Source organism: Scyliorhinus torazame, chromosome 29 (assembly GCF_047496885.1).
Source record: "Scyliorhinus torazame isolate Kashiwa2021f chromosome 29, sScyTor2.1, whole genome shotgun sequence".
NCBI classification, from domain to species: domain Eukaryota; kingdom Metazoa; phylum Chordata; class Chondrichthyes; order Carcharhiniformes; family Scyliorhinidae; genus Scyliorhinus; species Scyliorhinus torazame.
In genome coordinates this window covers 13,527,873-13,547,214 of record NC_092735.1, presented here as the reverse complement: position 1 = coordinate 13,547,214, position 19,342 = coordinate 13,527,873, and the positions used below count along the sequence as shown (strand labels likewise).

The 19,342-nt window shown below is 53.9% G+C and overlaps 1 protein-coding gene across 2 annotated transcripts in view; it reads left to right on the top strand.

Annotated features, from left to right (window-relative positions):
* LOC140403730 (uncharacterized) overlaps window positions 1–11,172 on the top strand; it is a 95,068-nt gene extending 83,896 nt beyond the window's left edge. For both annotated transcript variants that reach the window (XM_072491893.1, XM_072491892.1), the window contains exons 6-7: window positions 8,425–8,520; window positions 10,168–11,172. In XM_072491893.1, coding sequence (XP_072347994.1) covers window positions 8,425–8,520; window positions 10,168–10,212 — 141 coding nt within the window. In that variant the 3' untranslated portion in view covers window positions 10,213–11,172. The remainder of the gene's footprint in view (window positions 1–8,424; window positions 8,521–10,167) is intronic.
* Window positions 11,173–19,342: the final 8,170 nt, after the last annotated feature.

Below are 19,342 nucleotides of genomic sequence, written 5' to 3'. Positions count from 1 at the left end.
GGTGTCCCGGGGAGTGTGTCAGTATTTACAGGGGGTCCTGGGGAGTGTGTCAGTATTTACAGGGGGGCCCCTAGGGAGTGTGACAGTATTTACAGGTAGTCCCCGGGGAGTGTGTCAGTATTTACAGAGAGCCCCGGGGAGTGTGTCAGTATTTACAGAGGGCCCCGGGGAGTGTGTCTGTATTTACAGAGAGCCCCGGGGAGTGTGTCAGTATTTACAGGGAGTCCCCGGGGAGTGTGTCAGTATTTACAGAGAGCCCCGGGGAGTGTGTCAGTATTTGCAAGGGGTCCTGGGGAGTGTGTCAGTATTTACAGAGGGCCCCGGGGAGTGTGTCATTATTTACAGGGGGTCCTGGGGAGTGTGTCAGTATTTACAGGGGGTTCCCGGGGAGTGTGTCAGTATTTACAGGGGGTCCGGGGGAGTGTGTCAGTATTTACAGGGGGTCCTGGGGAGTGTGTCAGTATTTACAGGGAGTCCCCGGGGAGTGTGTCAGTATTTACAGGGGGTCCCCGGGCAGTGTGTCAGTATTTACAGGGGGTCCTGGGGAGTGTGTCAGTATTTACAGGGAGTCCCCGGGGAGTGTGTCAGTATTTACAGGGGGTCCCGGGAAGTGTGTCAGTATTTATAGGGGGTCCCCGGGGAGTGTGTCAGTATTTACAGGGGGTCCTGGGGAGTGTGTCAGTATTTATAGGGGGTCCCCGGGGAGTGTGTCAGTATTTACAGGGGGTCCCGGGGAGTGTGTCAGTATTTATAGGGGGTCCCCGGGGAGTGTGTCAGTATTTATAGGGTGTCCCCGGGGAGTGTGTCAGTATTTACAGGGAGTCCCCGGGGAGTGTGTCAGTATTTGCAGAGAGCCCCGGGGAGTGTGTCAGTATTTACAGGGTGTCCCGGGGAGTGTGTCAGTATTTACAGAGGGCCCCGGGGAGTGTGTCAGTATTTACAGAGGGCCCCGGGGAGTGTGTCAGTATTTACAGGGTGTCCCGGGGAGTGTGTCAGTATTTACAGAGAGCCCCGGGGAGTGTGTCAGTATTTACAGGGTGTCCCGGGGCGTGTGTCAGTATTTACAGGGGGTCCTGGGGAGTGTGTCAGTATTTACATGGGGGCCCCTAGGGAGTGTGACAGTATTTACAGGGAGTCCCCGGGGAGTGTGTCAGTATTTACAGAGAGCCCCGGGTAGTATGTCAGTATTTACAGAGGGTCCCGGGGAGTGTGTCAGTATTTACAGGGTGTCCCGGGGAGTGTGTCAGTATTTACAGGGAGTCCCTGGGGAGTGTGTCAGTATTTACAGGGGGGCCCCGGGGAGTGTGACAGTATTTACAGGGAGTCCCCGGGGAGTGTGTCAGTATTTACAGGGGGTCCCCGTGGAGTGTGTCAGTATTTACAGGGGGTCCCCGGGGAGATTGTCAGTATTTACAGGGGGTCCCGGGGAGTGTGTCAGTATTTACAGAGAGCCCCGGGGAGTTTGTCAGTATTTACAGGGTGCCGGGGAGTGTGTCAGTATTTACAGGGGGTCCCCGGGGATTGTGTCAGTATTTACAGGGGGGCCCCGGGGAGTGTGTCAGTATTTACAGGGGGTTCCCGGGGAGTGTGTCAGTATTTACAGAGGGTCCCCGGGGAGTGTGTCAATATTTACCGGGGGTCCCCGGGGAGTGTGTCAGTATTTACAGGGGGTCCTGGGGAGTGTGTCAGTATTTACAGAGGGTCCCCGGGGAGTGTGTCAGTATTTACAGGGGGTCCCCGGGAGTGTGTCAGTATTAACATGGGGTCCCCGGGGTGTGTGACAGTATTTACACAGGGTCCCCGGAGAGTCTGTCAGTATTTACAGGGGGTCCCCGGAGAGTCTGTCAGTATTTACAGGGGGCCCCGGGGAGTGTGTCAGTATTTACAGGGAGTCCCCGGGGTGTGTGACAGTATTTACACAGGGTCCCCGGAGAGTCTGTCAGTATTTACAGGGGGTCCCCAGGGAGTGTGTCAGTATTTACAGAGGGCCCCGGGGAGTGTGTCAGTATTTACAGGGGGTCCTGGGGAGTGTGTCAGTATTTACAGAGGGCCCCGGGGAGTGTGTCAGTATTTACAGGGGCCCCCGGGGAGTGTGTCAGTATTTTCAGAGAGCCCCGGGGAGTGTGTCAGTATTTACAGGGGGTCTTGGGGAGTGTGTCAGTATTTACAGGGAGTCCCCGGGGAGTGTGTCAGTATTTACAGAGAGCCCCGGGGAGTGTGTCAGTATTTACAGAGAGCCCCGGGGAGTGTGTCAGTATTTACAGGGGGTCCTGGGGAGTGTGCCAGTATTTACAGAGAGCCCCAGGGAGTGTGTCAGTATTTACAGGGGGTCCTGGGGAGTGTGTCAGTATTTACAGGGAGTCCCCGGGGAGTGTGCCAGTATTTACAGGGAGTCCCCGGGGAGTGTGCCAGTATTTACAGGGGCCCCGGGGAGTGTGTCAGTATTTACAGGGGCCCCGGGGAGTGTGTCAGTATTTATAGGGGGTCCCCGGGGAGTGTGTCAGTATTTACAGGGGGTCCTGGGGAGTGTGTCAGTATTTACAGGGGCCCCGGGGAGTGTGTCAGTATTTACAGGGGGTCCTGGGGAGTGTGTCAGCATTTACAGGGAGTCCCCGGGGAGTGTGTCTGTATTTACAGGGGGTCCTGGGGAGTGTGCCAGTATTTACAGGGAGTCCCCGGGGAGTGTGTCAGCATTTACAGGGAGTCCCCGGGGAGTGTGTCTGTATTTACAGGGGGTCCTGGGGAGTGTGTCAGTATTTACAGGAGGTCCCCGGGGAGTGTGTCAGTATTTACAGGGGGTCCTGGGGAGTGTGCCAGTATTTACAGGGAGTCCCCGGGGAGTGTGTCAGCATTTACAGGGAGTCCCCGGGGAGTGTGTCTGTATTTACAGGGGGTCCTGGGGAGTGTGTCAGTATTTACAGGGGGTCCCCGGGGAGTGTGTCAGTATTTACAGGGCGTCCTGGGGAGCGTGCCAGTATTTGCAGAGAGCCCCGGGGAGTGTGTCAGTATTTACAGGGTGTCCCGGGGAGTGTGTCAGTATTTACAGAGGGCCCCGGGGAGTGTGTCAGTATTTACCGAGGGCCCCAGGGAGTGTGTCAGTATTTACAGGGTGTCCCGGGGAGTGTGTCAGTATTTACAGGGGGTCCTGGGGAGTGTGTCAGTATTTACAGGGGGGCCCCTAGGGAGTGTGACAGTATTTACAGGTAGTCCCCGGGGAGTGTGTCAGTATTTACAGAGAGCCCCGGGGAGTGTGTCAGTATTTACAGAGGGCCCCGGGGAGTGTGTCTGTATTTACAGAGAGCCCCGGGGAGTGTGTCAGTATTTACAGGGAGTCCCCGGGGAGTGTGTCAGTATTTACAGAGAGCCCCGGGGAGTGTGTCAGTATTTGCAAGGGGTCCTGGGGAGTGTGTCAGTATTTACAGAGGGCCCCGGGGAGTGTGTCATTATTTACAGGGGGTCCTGGGGAGTGTGTCAGTATTTACAGGGGGTTCCCGGGGAGTGTGTCAGTATTTACAGGGGGTCCGGGGGAGTGTGTCAGTATTTACAGGGGGTCCTGGGGAGTGTGTCAGTATTTACAGGGAGTCCCCGGGGAGTGTGTCAGTATTTACAGGGGGTCCCCGGGCAGTGTGTCAGTATTTACAGGGGGTCCTGGGGAGTGTGTCAGTATTTACAGGGAGTCCCCGGGGAGTGTGTCAGTATTTACAGGGGGTCCCGGGAAGTGTGTCAGTATTTATAGGGGGTCCCCGGGGAGTGTGTCAGTATTTACAGGGGGTCCTGGGGAGTGTGTCAGTATTTATAGGGGGTCCCCGGGGAGTGTGTCAGTATTTACAGGGGGTCCCGGGGAGTGTGTCAGTATTTATAGGGGGTCCCCGGGGAGTGTGTCAGTATTTATAGGGTGTCCCCGGGGAGTGTGTCAGTATTTACAGGGTGTCCCCGGGGAGTGTGTCAGTATTTGCAGAGAGCCCCGGGGAGTGTGTCAGTATTTACAGGGTGTCCCGGGGAGTGTGTCAGTATTTACAGAGGGCCCCGGGGAGTGTGTCAGTATTTACAGAGGGCCCCGGGGAGTGTGTCAGTATTTACAGGGTGTCCCGGGGAGTGTGTCAGTATTTACAGAGAGCCCCGGGGAGTGTGTCAGTATTTACAGGGTGTCCCGGGGCGTGTGTCAGTATTTACAGGGGGTCCTGGGGAGTGTGTCAGTATTTACAGGGGGGCCCCTAGGGAGTGTGACAGTATTTACAGGGAGTCCCCGGGGAGTGTGTCAGTATTTACAGAGAGCCCCGGGGAGTGTGTCAGTATTTACAGAGGGCCCCGGGGAGTGTGTCAGTATTTACAGGGTGTCCCGGGGAGTGTGTCAGTATTTACAGGGAGTCCCCGGGGAGTGTGTCAGTATTTACAGGGGGGCCCCAGGGAGTGTGACAGTATTTACAGGGAGTCCCCGGGGAGTGTGTCAGTATTTACAGGGGGTCCCCGTGGAGTGTGTCAGTATTTACAGGGGGTCCCCGGGGAGTTTGTCAGTATTTACAGGGGGTCCCGGGGAGTGTGTCAGTATTTACAGAGAGCCCCGGGGAGTGTGTCAGTATTTACAGGGGGTCCCCGGGGATTGTGTCAGTATTTACAGGGGGGCCCCGGGGAGTGTGTCAGTGTTTACAGGGGGTCCTGGGGAGTGTGTCAGTATTTACAGGGAGTCTCAGGGAGCCACAGTATTTACAGGGGTTCCCCGGGGACTGTGCCAGCAATAATAGGGGGTCCCCGGGGAATCTGTCAGTATTTACATAGAGTGTCCGGGGAGTGTGTCAGTATTTACAGGGGTGCCCCGGGGCGTGTGTCAGTATTGATAGGGGGTCCCGGGGTGTGTGTCAGTATTTACAGGGGGTCTCAGTGAGCGACAGTATTTACAGGGGTTCCCCGGGGAGTGTGTCAGTATTTACAGGGGTTCCCCAGGGAGTGTGTCAGTATTTACAGGGGTTCCCCTGGGAGTGTGTCAGTATTTATAGGGGGTCCTCGGGGAGTGTGTCAGTATTTACAGGGGGTCCTGGGGAGTGTGTCAGTATTTACAGGGGGTTTCTCGGGAATGTCTCTGTATTTACAGAGGGCCCCGGGGAGTGTGCCAGTATTTACAGGGGGTCCCGGGGAGTGTGTCAGTATTTACAGGGGGGTCCCCGGGGAGTGTGTCTGTATTTACAGGGTTCCCCGGGGAGTGTGTCTGTATTTACAGGGGGGTCCCCGGGGAGTGTGTCAGTATTTACAGGGGGACCCCGGGGAGTGTGTCAGTATTTACAGGGGGTCCCCGGGGAGTGTGTCAGTATTTACAGGGTTCCCCGGGGAGTGTGTCAGTATTTACAGGGTTCCCCAGGGAGTGTGTCAGTATTTACAGGGAGTCCCCGGGGAGTGTGTCAGTATTTACAGGGGGTCCCCGGGGAGTGGGTCAATATTTCCAGGGGCTCTCGGGTAGTGTGTCAGTATTTACAGGGGGTCACGGGGAGTGTTTCAGTATTTACAGGAGTTCCCCGGGGAGTGTGTCAGTATTTACAGGGGGTTCCCGGGGAGTGTGTCAGTGTTTACAGGGGGTCCCCGGGGAGTGTGTCAGTATTTACAGGGGTCTCCGGGGAGTGTGTCAGTATTTACAGGGGGTCCCCGGGGAGTGTGTCAGTATTTACAGGAGTCCCCGGGGAGTGTGTCAGTATTTACAGGGGTCCCCGGGGAGTGTGTCAGTATTTACAGGGGGTACCCGGGGTGTGTGTCAATATTTCCCGGGGGTCCCCGGGGAGTGTGTCAGTATTTACCGGGCGTCCCCGGGGAGTGTGTCAATATTTACAGGGGGTTCCCGGGGAGTGTGTCAGTATTTACAGGGGTCCCCGGGGAGTGTGTCAGTATTTGCAGGGGGTCCCCGGGGAGTGTTTCAGTATTTACAGGGGGTCCCCGGGGAGTGTGTCAGTATTTACAGGGGGGCCCCGGAGAGTGTGTGAGTATTTACAAGGGGGTCCCGGGGAGTGTGTCAGGATTTACAGGGGGTCCCCGGGGAGTGTGTCAGTATTTACAGGGGTCCCCGGGGAGTGTGTCAGTATTTACAGGGGTCCCCGGGGTGTGTGTCAATATTTCCCGGGGGTCCCCGGGGAGTGTGTCAGTATTTACCGGGGGTCCCCGGGGAATGTGTCAATATTTACAGGGGGTTCCCGGGGAGTGTGTCAGTATTTACAGGGGTCCCCGGGGAGTGTGTCAGTATTTGCAGGGGATCCCCGTGGAGTGTGTCAATATTTACAGGGGGTTCCCGGGGAGTGTGTCAGTATTTACAGGGGGGACCCCAGGGAGTGTGTCAGTATTTACAGGGGGGACCCCGGGGTGTGTGTCAGATCGTTTGGACACTTTGTGGCAATTTAGCATGGTTTATCCGCCTATCCTGCATATCGTTGGACTGTGAGAGGATACCGGAGGAAACTCAAGCAGACACGGAGAGAACGTGTTTTGTGAGGGTCACAAAGAATCCAGCACGAGTTTTAAGGATACAAAGTAATAACATTTATTTACAATAACATATATATGTATATAACAGCAACAGCAACTTCCCTTGCTGCACACTCCTTCCTGCTGGTTCCAAACTGGCCAGCTTTATTTATACTAGGAGTTTACTCATGGTTTCTCCGCCCCCCTCATTGGGGAAGCTCATACTCCCACAGGATTGTGGGATTGTCATTAGTCCCCAGCCAATGGTAAGTAGGCAGGTTATAACAACGTGCAAACTCCGGAATTGAACCCAGTTCCCTGGCGCTGTGAGGTGAACTGCAACCAATTTACGATCCCTCAGAGAGGGCCAACCAGCAAGCAATTCCGTATTCCTTGCCAGGCAAATGTATGCATGGCCTGTAATACAGGGGATTAAATCCCGTTATCGGGCTGCCATATTAAACAGACGACCCAATTGCAAGTTCTGCAGCTGGCTGCCCCCCACACCACATATCAGCCATAAACCCCCCTCTCCCACACCGCATAGAAGCCCCCCCCCCACACCGGATTACCTGGGTGCCCCCCCTACCCGCAAGTACGGGGTCCCAACCCTCCAGCTGCTCAGGGACCCGTGTAATAGGGAGACCCCCCACAGGACTGCATCTTGGACCCCTCCCACCCCCACAGACTCCCCCCCCCCACACACACACGGAACCCCCTCCCAGAAACGAGGCCCCCATCTGGAAGCTAGATGGCAGTCCGGACAGGGGCAGTGCGAATAATTACAGCTGTAACACTTACCTTGAAGCTCCATGTGTCCATTCCTCCAAAGAGAACAGCCTAAATGGCGAAACCCAATGTTGACAAACATTGACCACATCAAAGAGTGGTAAGTGCATTCCAAGCACTCAGTGCATTCCAATCCCTCAAGCGTGTGATTGCACAGCACTTACCTCTCTTTGATGTGGTCAGTGTTGGTGAACATTGGGGTTTCCCCACTTAGGCTACTGAACCATGAAGGGAGATGAAACAAAGCTGCAGATGGTTTGTAGAAGCTGTCAATCACAGGCCACAACTAGAAAGCTACCAATGGATCTGTGGAAACCAAAGGCAGGTCAGAGCTGTTCTCCTTCGAGGATCCTGATTTTCCCTCGACGTCTGATTCTCCGTCCCATCCGGGGAACACGATCCGGGCGTCCCGGGACGGAAAATCCCAGCCATGATTTGCAACCTGCGTTATCCTGGAAATCTTTGTGAAGGTAGGCGGGAGTGAGGGTGGCACATGGCGCAGTGGTTAGCACTGGGACTGCGATGCTGAGGACCCCCAGTTCGAATATCGGCCCTAGGTCACTGCCCGTGTGGAGTTTGCACATTCTCCCCGTGTCTGCGTGGGTTTCACCCCCACAACCCAAAGATGTGCAGGGTAGGTGGATTGACCACGCTAAATTGCCCCTTAATTGGATAAAAGATTATTAGGTACTCTAAATTTAAAAAGAAAAAATGAGAGGTGAGAGTGAAGGAGTCTTGTGTTATTGTCAAACTTTTCATGTTTAATAAATGTATTTTTTCTGCTGTTAAAAGCGAATTGGCCGTCCTGCGACTCTTTTATCCACATTTTCTAAAAGTAGTAAAATCTAGTCTTTTGAGTGAGGTTCCATTCTGGGACTTTCCCGTCAAATAATAATATCACCTGAGATCCCAATGTTTCTTGTTCCGAATGTTTACTCACTCCCTGACCCCTTTTCCCAGCTCAATTCTCCTGTAATAGTGCTGGCTGGCTTTGGGCTTCAGACCAGTAGCAGGACACATGCCTGACTGTGTCACTCCCTCAATTCCACCACCAGAGCGGACGGGAGCCACAGGACCCCACTGGAAGCTTCACTGCGGAGCTCCATTGGTGCAGGGTGGAGTTGTGTGCGGCGGGTCCCCTGACGTCAGGACTTGTAGAAACGTGACATCATAGAATGTGTTTTCTTCCTGCAGTCTCTCCAGACACACCAGCAATCGGCGGTGTACAGCACCCTCAACAGTGACAGGACCAGCACCCACAATTGTTCTGGGAGCAATGAAACATCAAAGGTGCGTCTAACCTTTTAAACCTTGAATATAGTTGAAACGTGAGGCGCGTTGCTGAGGATTCTCACCTTACAGGACAAAGAAAGAATGCCAAATTTCAAAGCATCACGATAGTTTGTGCCACAGGAAAGAAGAGTGCTGATTGGTTGGCAAGTTGACACTGATTGGCTAAGACGTAGCCATGGAGATAGCAGTGGGATATATTTGGCTTCCCTAGTCCACGGGTAATTTTAAAAGGTGCAAGGCTTGAAACTTTGATTCCACTTGTTTGCAGAAAAGAGGTCCCGGTGTAGGGTTGAATCACGGTGAGCCTAGAGCCACAATACGAGGCCGACTCATCATCTTCAGACCCAGGGGCCCGTGGATGTGTCTGGGTGGTCACACTGTCCAGTGGGTGTGTCTGTCTGGGTGGTCACACTGTCCAGTGGATGAGTCTGTCTAGGCGGTCACACTGTCCAGTGGGTGTGTCTGGGTGGTCACACTGTCCAGTCGATGTGTCTGTCTGGGTGGTCACACTGTCCAGTGGGTGTGTCTGTCTGGGTGGTCACACTGTCCAGTGGATGTGTCTGTCTGGGTGGTCACACTGTCCAGTGGATGTGTCTGTCTGGGTGGTCACACTGTCCAGTGGATGTGTCTGTCTGGGTGGTCACACTGTCCAGTGGGTGTGTCTGTCTGGGTGGTCACACTGTCCAGTGGATGTATCTGTCTGGGTGGCCTCACTGTCCAGTGGGTGTGTCTGTCTGGGTGGTCACACTGTCCAGTGGTTGTGTCTGTCTGGGTGGTCACACTGTCCAGTGGATGTGTCTGTCTGGGTGGTCACACTGTCCAGTGGATGTATCTGTCTGGGTGGCCTCACTGTCCAGTGGGTGTGTCTGTCTGGGTGGTCACACTGTCCAGCGGATGTATCTGTCTGGGTGGTCACACTGTCCAGTGGATGTGTCTGTCTGGGTGGCCACACTGTCCAGTGGGTGTATCTGTCTGGGTGGTCACACTGTCCAGTGGGTGTGTCTGGGTGGTCACACTGTCCAGTGGATGTGTCTGTCTGGGTGGTCACACTGTCCAGTGGATGAGTCTGTCTGGGTGGTCACACTGTCCAGTGGATGTGTCTGTCTGGGTGGTCACACTGTCCAGTGGATGAGTCTGTCTGGGTGGTCACACTGTCCAGTGGGTGTGTCTGGGTGGTCACACTGTCCAGTGGATGTGTCTGTCTGGGTGATCACACTGTCCAGTGGATGTGTCTGTCTGGGTGGTCACACTGTCCAGTGGATGTGTCTGTCTAGGTGGTCACACTGTCCAGTGGATGTGTCTGTCTGGGTGGTCACACTGTCCAGTGGGTGTGTCTGTCTAGGTGGTCTGTTTGGGACAGAATAGAGGGATTTTTTGCTGGCTCCCCCCCGCCCCTGCGCCCCAACCCTGGCCAGTACAGAGAGACTGAGACAAGCTTTGAGCCGCACACTTGCTCTCTGACTGGGAACTGCTCACCCCGCCCAGATCCAGAATTGATTTGCTGCTTGACTGGATCCTTCCCGTCCGCAGGGTGTCTTGGCCCCAGGGAGCTCTCAGGCAGAGAATCAAACGCTAACTTTAGTCTATCGCCCCTCCCTAATTGCAGTAGCAGCGTGCTCTCAATAACTTTTTATTCTTTCGCAGGAGGTTGGGGCTGAGGCTAATGACGAGGTTTACGAGGATTTCTGAAGACGGATCTCACGAGACGTGGGGGGGGGAATGGAAACCCCGGAGATCCTGGTCCCCACCAGTGAGCGAGCCTCTGCAATGTAGCCAGTGGGCATCTCAGACTGTTTCCCCAACATACCCTGGTATTCCGACACGAGAACTGCATCTCCGAAAGTGACTGCCCACCTCTGTGCCGGGCTGACAGATTCCCCGGGGCAGACATGTTTCACTTTGTAACCCATCGCATCCAGAGTCTTCCTTCACAAAATTCAGTTGACCACAGATATACCATATCATACATGTACAGGCAGACAGACTTGCACGTTCACACAAGTACACAGAGCGCGCACACGCACTCGTTCACACATTTATCTCCCACTGCTGTTTTTTTTAGCTGCCTGTACACTCCCACACGCCCTCTCTAAATCAGTGTTCTTCAAACTTTTTTTCCGGGGACCCATTTTTACCAACCGGCCAACCTTCGCGACCCAACCCGGCCGACTTTCGCGACCCACGCCGGCCGACCTTCGCGACCCACGCCGGCGACCTTCGCGACCCACGCCGGCCGACCTTCGCGACCCACCATTTTCTCTTACCCTGTTTGCTGCTGACAAAAATGGAGGAAATGGTTTTGGGTCCCTTTGGCCCTCGTACACGCTCCTCCAATGGAACCTGTTGGATGAAGGTGAAGCCGTCCGGTGTCGGAAAGTATGGAGTCTCCATCTGTCCAACGTTCTGCATTTTTTTCCTGTAAAATTTTATCAAATAAACCCCCCCCCGAACTTGTACAAAAATGTTTTTTTAAAAGAGTAAAATAAATGAAAAAAATTTGAAGAACACTGCTCTAAATGAGCCCCCTTACCCACATCCCACCACCTCTCCTTCTCAAATCTAATTCCTTGGCCATCTCTTGATTTCAATGACGCCTCTTTGAAGCCCTTTGAGGTATTTCTCGACATTAAAAATGTTACTTTAAATGTTGACGTTGTGAAGTGACATTTTCTTTTTCAAATCCATCACCTTTTGGACTCCACAATTCAGGGTCTGTTCGCTGGTTTAGCTCAGTGGGCTAGACAGCTGGTTTGTGATGCAGAACAAGGCCAGCAGCGCGGGTTCAATTCCCGTACCAGGGGCGCCATTCTCCGACCCCCCCCACCGGGTCGGAGAATCGCCGGGGGCCGGCGTGAATCCCGCCCCCGCCGTGTCACGCATTCTCCGCCACCAGATATTCGGCGGGGGCGGGAATCGCGCCGCGCCGGTCGGCGGGAATCCCCCGGCGATTCTCCGGTCCGCGATGGGCCGAAGTCCCGCCGGTGTCGACCCATGCCAGCCGGCGTGGATTGAACCACCTTTGGGACGGCGGGGGACGGCAGCGCGGGCGGGCTCCGGGGTCCCGGGGGGGGCGCGGGGCGATCTGGCCCCGGGGGGTGCCCCCATGGTGGCCTGGCCCGCGATCGGGGCCCACCGATCCGCGGGCAGGCCTGTGCCGTGGGGGCACTCTATTCTTTCCCCCTTCGCCATGGTCTCCACTATAGCGGAGGCGGAAGAGACCCCCTCCACTGCGCATGCGCGGGGATGCCGTGAGCGGCCGCTGACGCTCCCGCGCATGCGCCGCCCGGCAAAGTCATTTCCGCGCCAGCTGGCGGGGCACCAAAGGCCTTTCCCGCCAGCTGGCGGGGCGGAAATCAGTCCGACGCAGGCCTAGTCCCTCAAGGTTAGGGCTCAGCCCCTCAAGATGTGGAGAATTCCGCACCTTTGGGGCGGCCCGATGCCGGACTGATTCGCGCCGTTTTTGGCGCCGGTCGGCGGACATCGCGCTGATTACGGAGAATCCCGCCCCAGCTTACCCGACCAGGCGCCGGAATGTGGTGACGAGGGAGTTTTCACAGTAACTTCAAACTTGTGACAATAAAAGGTTATTATCATGGTAGTGGACAGAGAGAGCACGAAGAGAGAGAGCACGAAGAGAGAGAGCACAAAGCGAGGTTCACTGTTATACCAGAGGGAGGAGCAATGTTTGGAGAACTCAAAGGGCAGTGGGAACCTCACTGTGAACACAGCTGGGGGCAAGAGCAGCAGACACATGGACGTTCCTCTCTGTTATGTATTGTGGCCAATGCCTCTCTGTGTCGTACGTCACATGATTATGTGGTGATGACATCGCCTGAGGCACTCGGGAGATTGTCCCCCTGCTTCCATCTCAGACTGTGAGCAAGCAAACCCTCTGCAATGTCCTCCGACACAGTGGTTTGCACTGCTGCCTCACAGAACCCGGTTTCAATTCCGGCCTCAGGAAGACTGTCGGTGTCGAGTTTTCACATCCTCTCCGTGTGTGCGTGGGTTTCCTCCGGGTGCTCCGGTTTCCTCCCACGGTCCAAAGATGTGCAGGTTAGTTGGATTGGCCATGATCAATGCGCAGGGTTAGGACGGGGGAGTAGGCTGAGGTAGGATACTCTTTCAGAGGATAGGTGCAGACTAGATGGGCCGAATGGCCGCTTCTTCACTGCAGAGATTCGATGGATTCTATGGATCTGGTTAAAGTAGCCGCCAGTGTGGCAACCTGGTTGTCCTTTGTTTAGACTGTGACTAAAAGTAAACCCCCCAAAAGTAACAGTAATTAAAACAAATATGGCGTCGAGGAGGTTTTTCCCGTGAAACTGGCAAAAAAATAAAACAGGGGACCTCAAGGCGAAGGTCAACTTTTGGGAGACTGCACCACCATCCATAAATGTGCAGTAAAACTGACCGTCGAAAATGGGCTTTTTAACTGGTAAATAAAATGAAATGAAAATCGCTTATTGTCACAAGTAGGCTTCAAATGAAGTTACTGTGAAAAGCGCCGAGTCGCCACATTCCGGCGCCTGTTTGGGGAGGCCGGTACGGGAATTGAATGCGTGTCGGTTTTAGAAAGTTTGAAGTACTGAGAGGGGGGGGGGCACAGCGGCACAGTGGTTAGCACTGCTGCCTCACAGCACCGACCACGTGGGTTCGATCCCGGCTCTGGGTCACTGTCCGTGTGGAGTTTGCACATTCTCCCCGTGTCTGCATGGGTTTCACCCCCCACAACCCAAAGATGTGCAGGCTCGGTGGATTGGCCACGCTAAACTGCCCCTCAATTGGGAAATAAAAAATTGGTTACTCTAAATTTTAAAAAGAACTAGAAATCACTCAGCACCTTTCTTGATTTTTTTGCCCTGCACGGCTGTGACCCGGGAACAGTCGGAGAACCAGAGGTGGCAAACGGGAACGTTTTTTGGGGGGGCCAGGGCGTCGACTGTTTTGCCGGTAGATTCACGAGGTCGGTGGGCTCAGAAACATAAACCTCCTGGAAACCAAGCAGAGAAAGCCACGGAATAAAGGGGGCAGGCGGCAAAAAATAAGTTATTTATGGAGCTGGGGAGTTTTTTCCAAAGGCGCGCTTTCGTACGTGGTGGGCAGCAGGGTCAACTCCTTCAATCTCAAAGAGAGAGACCTGCTATTGGGAAGTAAATGTCCAAAAAGGGAAAATGCAGGATAGTAACCGACCTTAAACTGGATTAAAGGTGAAATCTGGGGCTTTATTGTCCATTTGGGAGGCCAAGGGAGCGATCTAGCCAAATGGGAACAGAGTCCCGGAGCTAGCCTGTTTAACCGGGTGCTTCTCAGTATTCAGAACGCTGAAAAACTCCCATACGGGGCCTCAGCGGGGAAGACTCCAAAGTGGCTGCACTTAGTCCCATAGTCTGCCCTGAGGAACTCTTCTCGCCAAAGTCCTCAATGCTAAAGGAGCCCGGGAAGCCATTTTTAAATGGCGTCCCAATGTCTCAACCCCCCCCCCCCCCCGACGTGGCCCCGAAACCCCCCACAGCCCCAACTCACCTATAAGGGGGTCCGCACTCCCCCGCATCCATGCAGGGTACCCCGGGGCCCGAGCCTGGGGAAGATCCAGCTTGGCACCTTGGCAGAGCCAGCCTGGCATGCTGGCAGTGCCCCTGCTAGCCGGCAATGCCACCCGGGCACCTTGCCAGTGTGCATGGGGGGGGCAACAGCAGTGCCAGCCTGCCACCCTGCCCAGAGGGCAAGCATCTGGGTGCCTCCAATCCCCTGGGAGATGCCCACGAGTGCCGTTACATCTGGTCCCCATTTGTGGAAGCCAGCACTGAGGGGGCGTTCACCCGAGATCTCCTCGTCGAAGGAGTTAGACTAGACGTCTCACTCTAATATGCAGATTAGCCAAAAGGTTATCCTCCCACAATAGGCGGGATTCACATTGCGGCGTCTTGCATTAGATCACGCAAGGCATGGCGAGCCAAGTAGATCCCCAAAGAGTCCTGGCATCTACCGTCTGTGGCACGCTACCTTTCGGGTGTATTATGGCCGGTAGGTCGTGGCCTACGTTCTCCCAAAAGGTTGTACTCTGGCCAGTAACGGGCAGTGATTGTATCCGTCCTCGCAAACCAGGTCCAAGGACCCATATAGTTTTCAGGTCGGCTTTGGCAGCCAACAGTTTCTTTGACTGTATTGCAGCACTTCGGAGTGCGACTTGATCCAAGTTGACATCTTAAAGACTACTGCACCATTTCAAAACGCCTGTCATGTTTCTTTCACTGTATTGAAGTACCTCACCCAGCAACATGATGTATGTAGAGAGCCTGAATATTATTGCACTTTGTATGAAAGGAACTGTTAGAATGTATTATGAAGGAAGCTACAGCAGGGCACATGGATAAGTTCAAGATAATTATGCAGAGTCAACATGGTTTGGTGAAAGGGGAATCGTGGTTGACCGATTTATTTTTGTTCCTTGAAGAACATGTGCTGTGGATAAAGGGGAACTGGTGGATGTACTTAGATTTCCAGAAGGTATTTGAGAAGGTGCCACCTCAAAGTTTATTGCAGAAAATCAATGCTCATGGTACAGGGGGTAATATATTGGCACGGATAGAAGATTGGCTGGCTAACAGGGAACAGAGAGTAGGCAAAGTAGGTATTTTTTGGACTGGCAAGATGTAATGAGTGATGTGCCATAGGGATCAATGTGGGACCTCAACTGTTCACAATTTATATGAATGACTTGGATGGAGGGATGGATGGGATTGCTGCCAAATTTGCCGATGACACAAAGATAGGTAGGAAATTAAGTTGTGAAGAGGACAAGAGGAGGCTACAAAAAACAAACAGATAGGTTAGGTGTGTGGGCAAAGGTGTGGCAAATACAGTATAATACGGAAAATGTGAAATTGTCCGTTTTGGCAGAAAGAATAAAAAGAGAAGTTTATTATCTAAATGGTGAGAGATTGCAGAGTTCTGACATTCAGACGGATCTGGATGCCTTTATCGTGAATCGCAAAAGGCGAATCTGCAGGTCCAGCAAGTAATTAGGAAAGCTAATATAATGTTATTGTTTATTGCGAGAGGAGTTGATTACAAAAGCAAGGAGGTTATGCTTCAGTTATACAGACCACATCGGGAATATTCCAGAGAAATATCAGGGGCGGGATTCTCCGACCCCCCCTGCCGGGTCGGAGAATCGCCGGGGGACGCCGTGAATCCCGCCCCCGCCGGCCGCCTAATTCTCCGGCACCGGAGATTCGGCGGGGGTGGGAATCGCACCGGTCGGCGGGCCCCCCACCCGGCGATTCTCCGGCCCGCGATGGGCCGAAGTCCCGCTGCTGGAATGCCTGTCCCGCCGGCATGAATTAAACCACCTCCCTTACCGGCGGGACCAGGCGGCGCGAGCGGGCTCCGGGGTCCTGGGGGAGGGGGGGCGCGGGGCGATCTGGGCCCGGGGGGGTGCCCCCACGGTGGCCTGGCCCGCGATCGGGGCCCGCCGATCCGCGGGCGGGCCTGTGCTGTGGGGGGCACTCTTTTACTACGCGTCGGCCATGTAGGTCTCCGCGATGGCCGACGCGTAAGTGACCCCCCCCTGCGCATGCGCGGGGATGATGACAGCAGCCGCTGACGCTCCCGCGCATGCACAGACTTCCGTCGCCCGTCGGAGTCCCTTCGGCCCTGGCTGGTGTGGCGCCAAAGGCCTTCCACGACAGCCAGCGGGGCGCCAACCACTCCGGGGCGGGCCTCGCCCCTAAAGGTGAGGGCTTGGCCCCTAAAGGTGCGGAGAAATCACGCCACTCCATCCCGCCGGGAACCCCCGGCCCACCGGGAAGGGGAGAATCCCGCCCCTGGAACGGGCAGGGTGTCTGGTGAGAAAAGGCTGGGCAGGTTGTGCTTGTACCCACTGGAGTTTAGAAGAGTGAGAGGCGACTTGATCTAAACCTTTAACACCCCGAGATGTTATTGGCAGGGTGGAGGTAGCGAGGACGTTTCATTTTGTGAGAGAATCTAGAATTAGGGGATCACTGTTTAAAATAAGAGGGTCACCCATTTAAAACGGAGATGAGGTAAAAAAGATTATCAGCGGGTCCTGAGCCTCTGGAACTCTCTTCCTCACACGGCAGTGGAACCAGAGTCTTTGAATATTTATAAGGCAGAGGTGGATAGATTCTTGATAAACAAAAGGTGAGAGGTTGTTGGGGATCGGTGGATGCAGATTTGAAGTTATTATCAGTACAGCCAGGATCTTATGAAATCATGGGGCAGGCTCGAGGGGCCGAATGGCCTCCTCCTGCTCCTTGTTGGTATTTCACAGTAACTTCATTGCAGTGTAGGGACAGCACGGTGGCGTAGTGATTAGCACTGCTGCCTCACGACGCCGGGGTCCCAGGTTCGATCCTGGCTCTGGGCCACTGTCCGTGTGGAGTTTGCACATTCTCCCCGTGTTTGCGTGGGTTTCGCCCCCACAGCCCAAAGATGTGTAGGGTAGGTGGATTGGCCACGCTAAATTGCCCCTTAATTGGAAAAAATTGAATTGGGTACTGTAAATTTATTTTAAACAAAGCTTCATTGCAGTGTTAATGTAAGCCTACTTGTGACACTTGGTGGCGTGGTTAGCACTGTTGCTTCTCAGCTCCAGGGTCCCAGGTTCGATTCCCGCTTGGGTCACTGTCTGTGCGGAGTCTGCACGTCCTCCCCGTGTCTGCGTGGGTTTCCTCCGGGTTCTCCGGATTCCTCCCACAAGTCTCGAAAGACGTGCTGTTGGGTGAATTGGACATTCTGAATTCTCTCTCTGTGTACCCGAACAGGCGCCGGAGTGTGGTGACTAGGGGCTTTTCACAGTAACTTCACTGCAGTGTTAATGTAAGCCTACTTGTGACACTAATAAAGATTATTATTATAATGGAGACTATTATTATTATTATTGAATTGTACTTTCCATGCAGCACGGTGGCACAGTGATTAGCACTGCTGCCTCATGGCGCCGAGGTCCCAGGTTCGATCCCAGCTCTGGGTCACTGTCCGTGTGGAGTTTGCACATTCTCCCCGTGTCTGCGTGGGTTTCGCCCCCACAACCAAAAGATGTGCAGGCTAGGTGGATTGACCACGCTAAATTGCCCCTTAATTGTAAAAAAAATGAATTGGGTACTCTAAAAAATATTTTTTAAATATAGAAGATAGAATAAGGCAGGAAAAGTGACAAATATCCGGACCACGATTGTCCAACCTCGCTCGTGGCTGGAAATCTCCAATCCCGCTGAAAGACCAAAATCTTCATTCCCTCTGACAGGAGGAGGGGGCTGGTGCAATGAACGAGATGGGAGGATCCCCCAGCAGGTTTCTTTTTAAAAAAATATATTTTATTCAAATTTTTTGGCCAAATATAACAATACAAAGTTTTTCTTTTTTAACAACAATAGAGCAATATAAATAACAGTGGCCAGTTTTTAACAAATAAATAAATAATATATATACAAAAAACTAAATGGCAACTGCCTTATCCAAAAATAATTACTCTCCAAAAATACAATCCAACAGTCCAATATACATTACCTAATACAAATACCTATGCATATACAGTGACATCCCTGAGAGCCCGCCCGGGTCCTCCCCCCCCCCCCCCCCCCACCCCCCGGGTTGCTGCTGTTACCTTCCCATTCCCTCTATCGTTCTGTGAGGTGGTCAATGAACGGTTGCCACCGCCTGGTGAACCCTTGAGCCGAACCCCTTAATACGAACTTAATCCGTTCTAACTTTATAAACCCTGCCATGTCGTTTATCCAGGTCTCCACGCCCGGGGGTTTGGCTTCCTTCCACATCAACAGTATCCTGCGCCGGGCTACTAGGGACGCAAAGGCCAAAACATCAGCCTCTCTCGCCTCCTGCACTCCCGGCTCTTCTGCCACCCCAAATATAGCCAACCCCCAGCTTGGTTCGACCCGGACCCCCACCACCTTCGAAAACACATTCGCCACCCCCACCCAGAACCCCTGTAGTGCCGGACATGACCAGAACATGTGGGTGTGGTTCGCTGGGCTTCTCGAGCATCTCCCACACCTATCCTCTACCCCGAAGAATTTATTGAGCCGTCCTCCAGTCATATGCGCCCTGTGTAGAACCTTGAATTGTATCAAGCTTAGCCTGGCACACGAGGACGACGAGTTTACTCTACGTAGGGCATCAGCCCACAACCCCTCCTCAATCTCTTCCCCCAGCTCTTCTTCCCATTTCCCTTTCAGCTCATCCACCATGATCTCCCCCTCGTCCCTCATTTCCCTATATATATCCGACAGCCTACCATCCCCCACCCATGTCTCTGAGATCACTCGATCCTGCACCTCCTGCGTCGGGAGCTGCGGGAATTCCCTCACCTGTTGCCTCGCAAAAGCCCTCAGTTGCATATACCGAAATGCATTCCCTTGGGGCAACCCATATTTTTCGGTCAGCGCTCCCAGACTCGCAAACGTCCCGTCTACGAACAGATCTCTCAGTTGTACTACCACAGCTCTTTGCCATGCTCCAAATCCCCCATCCATTCTGCCCGGAACAAACCTATGCTTATTTCTTATCGGGGACCGCACCGAGGCTCCCGTCCTTCCCCTATGTCGTCTCCACTGCCCCCAAATTTTTAATGTTGCCACCACCACTGGGCTTGTGGTGTATTTCTTTGGTGAGAACGGCAACGGCGCCATCACCATTGCTTGTAGGCTGGTCCCCTTGCAGGACGCCATCTCCAATCTCTTCCACGCCGCTCCCTCCCCTTCTCCCATCCACTTACACACCATTGAGATATTGGCGGCCCAGTGATAATCACTTAGGCTCGATAGTGCCAGCCCCC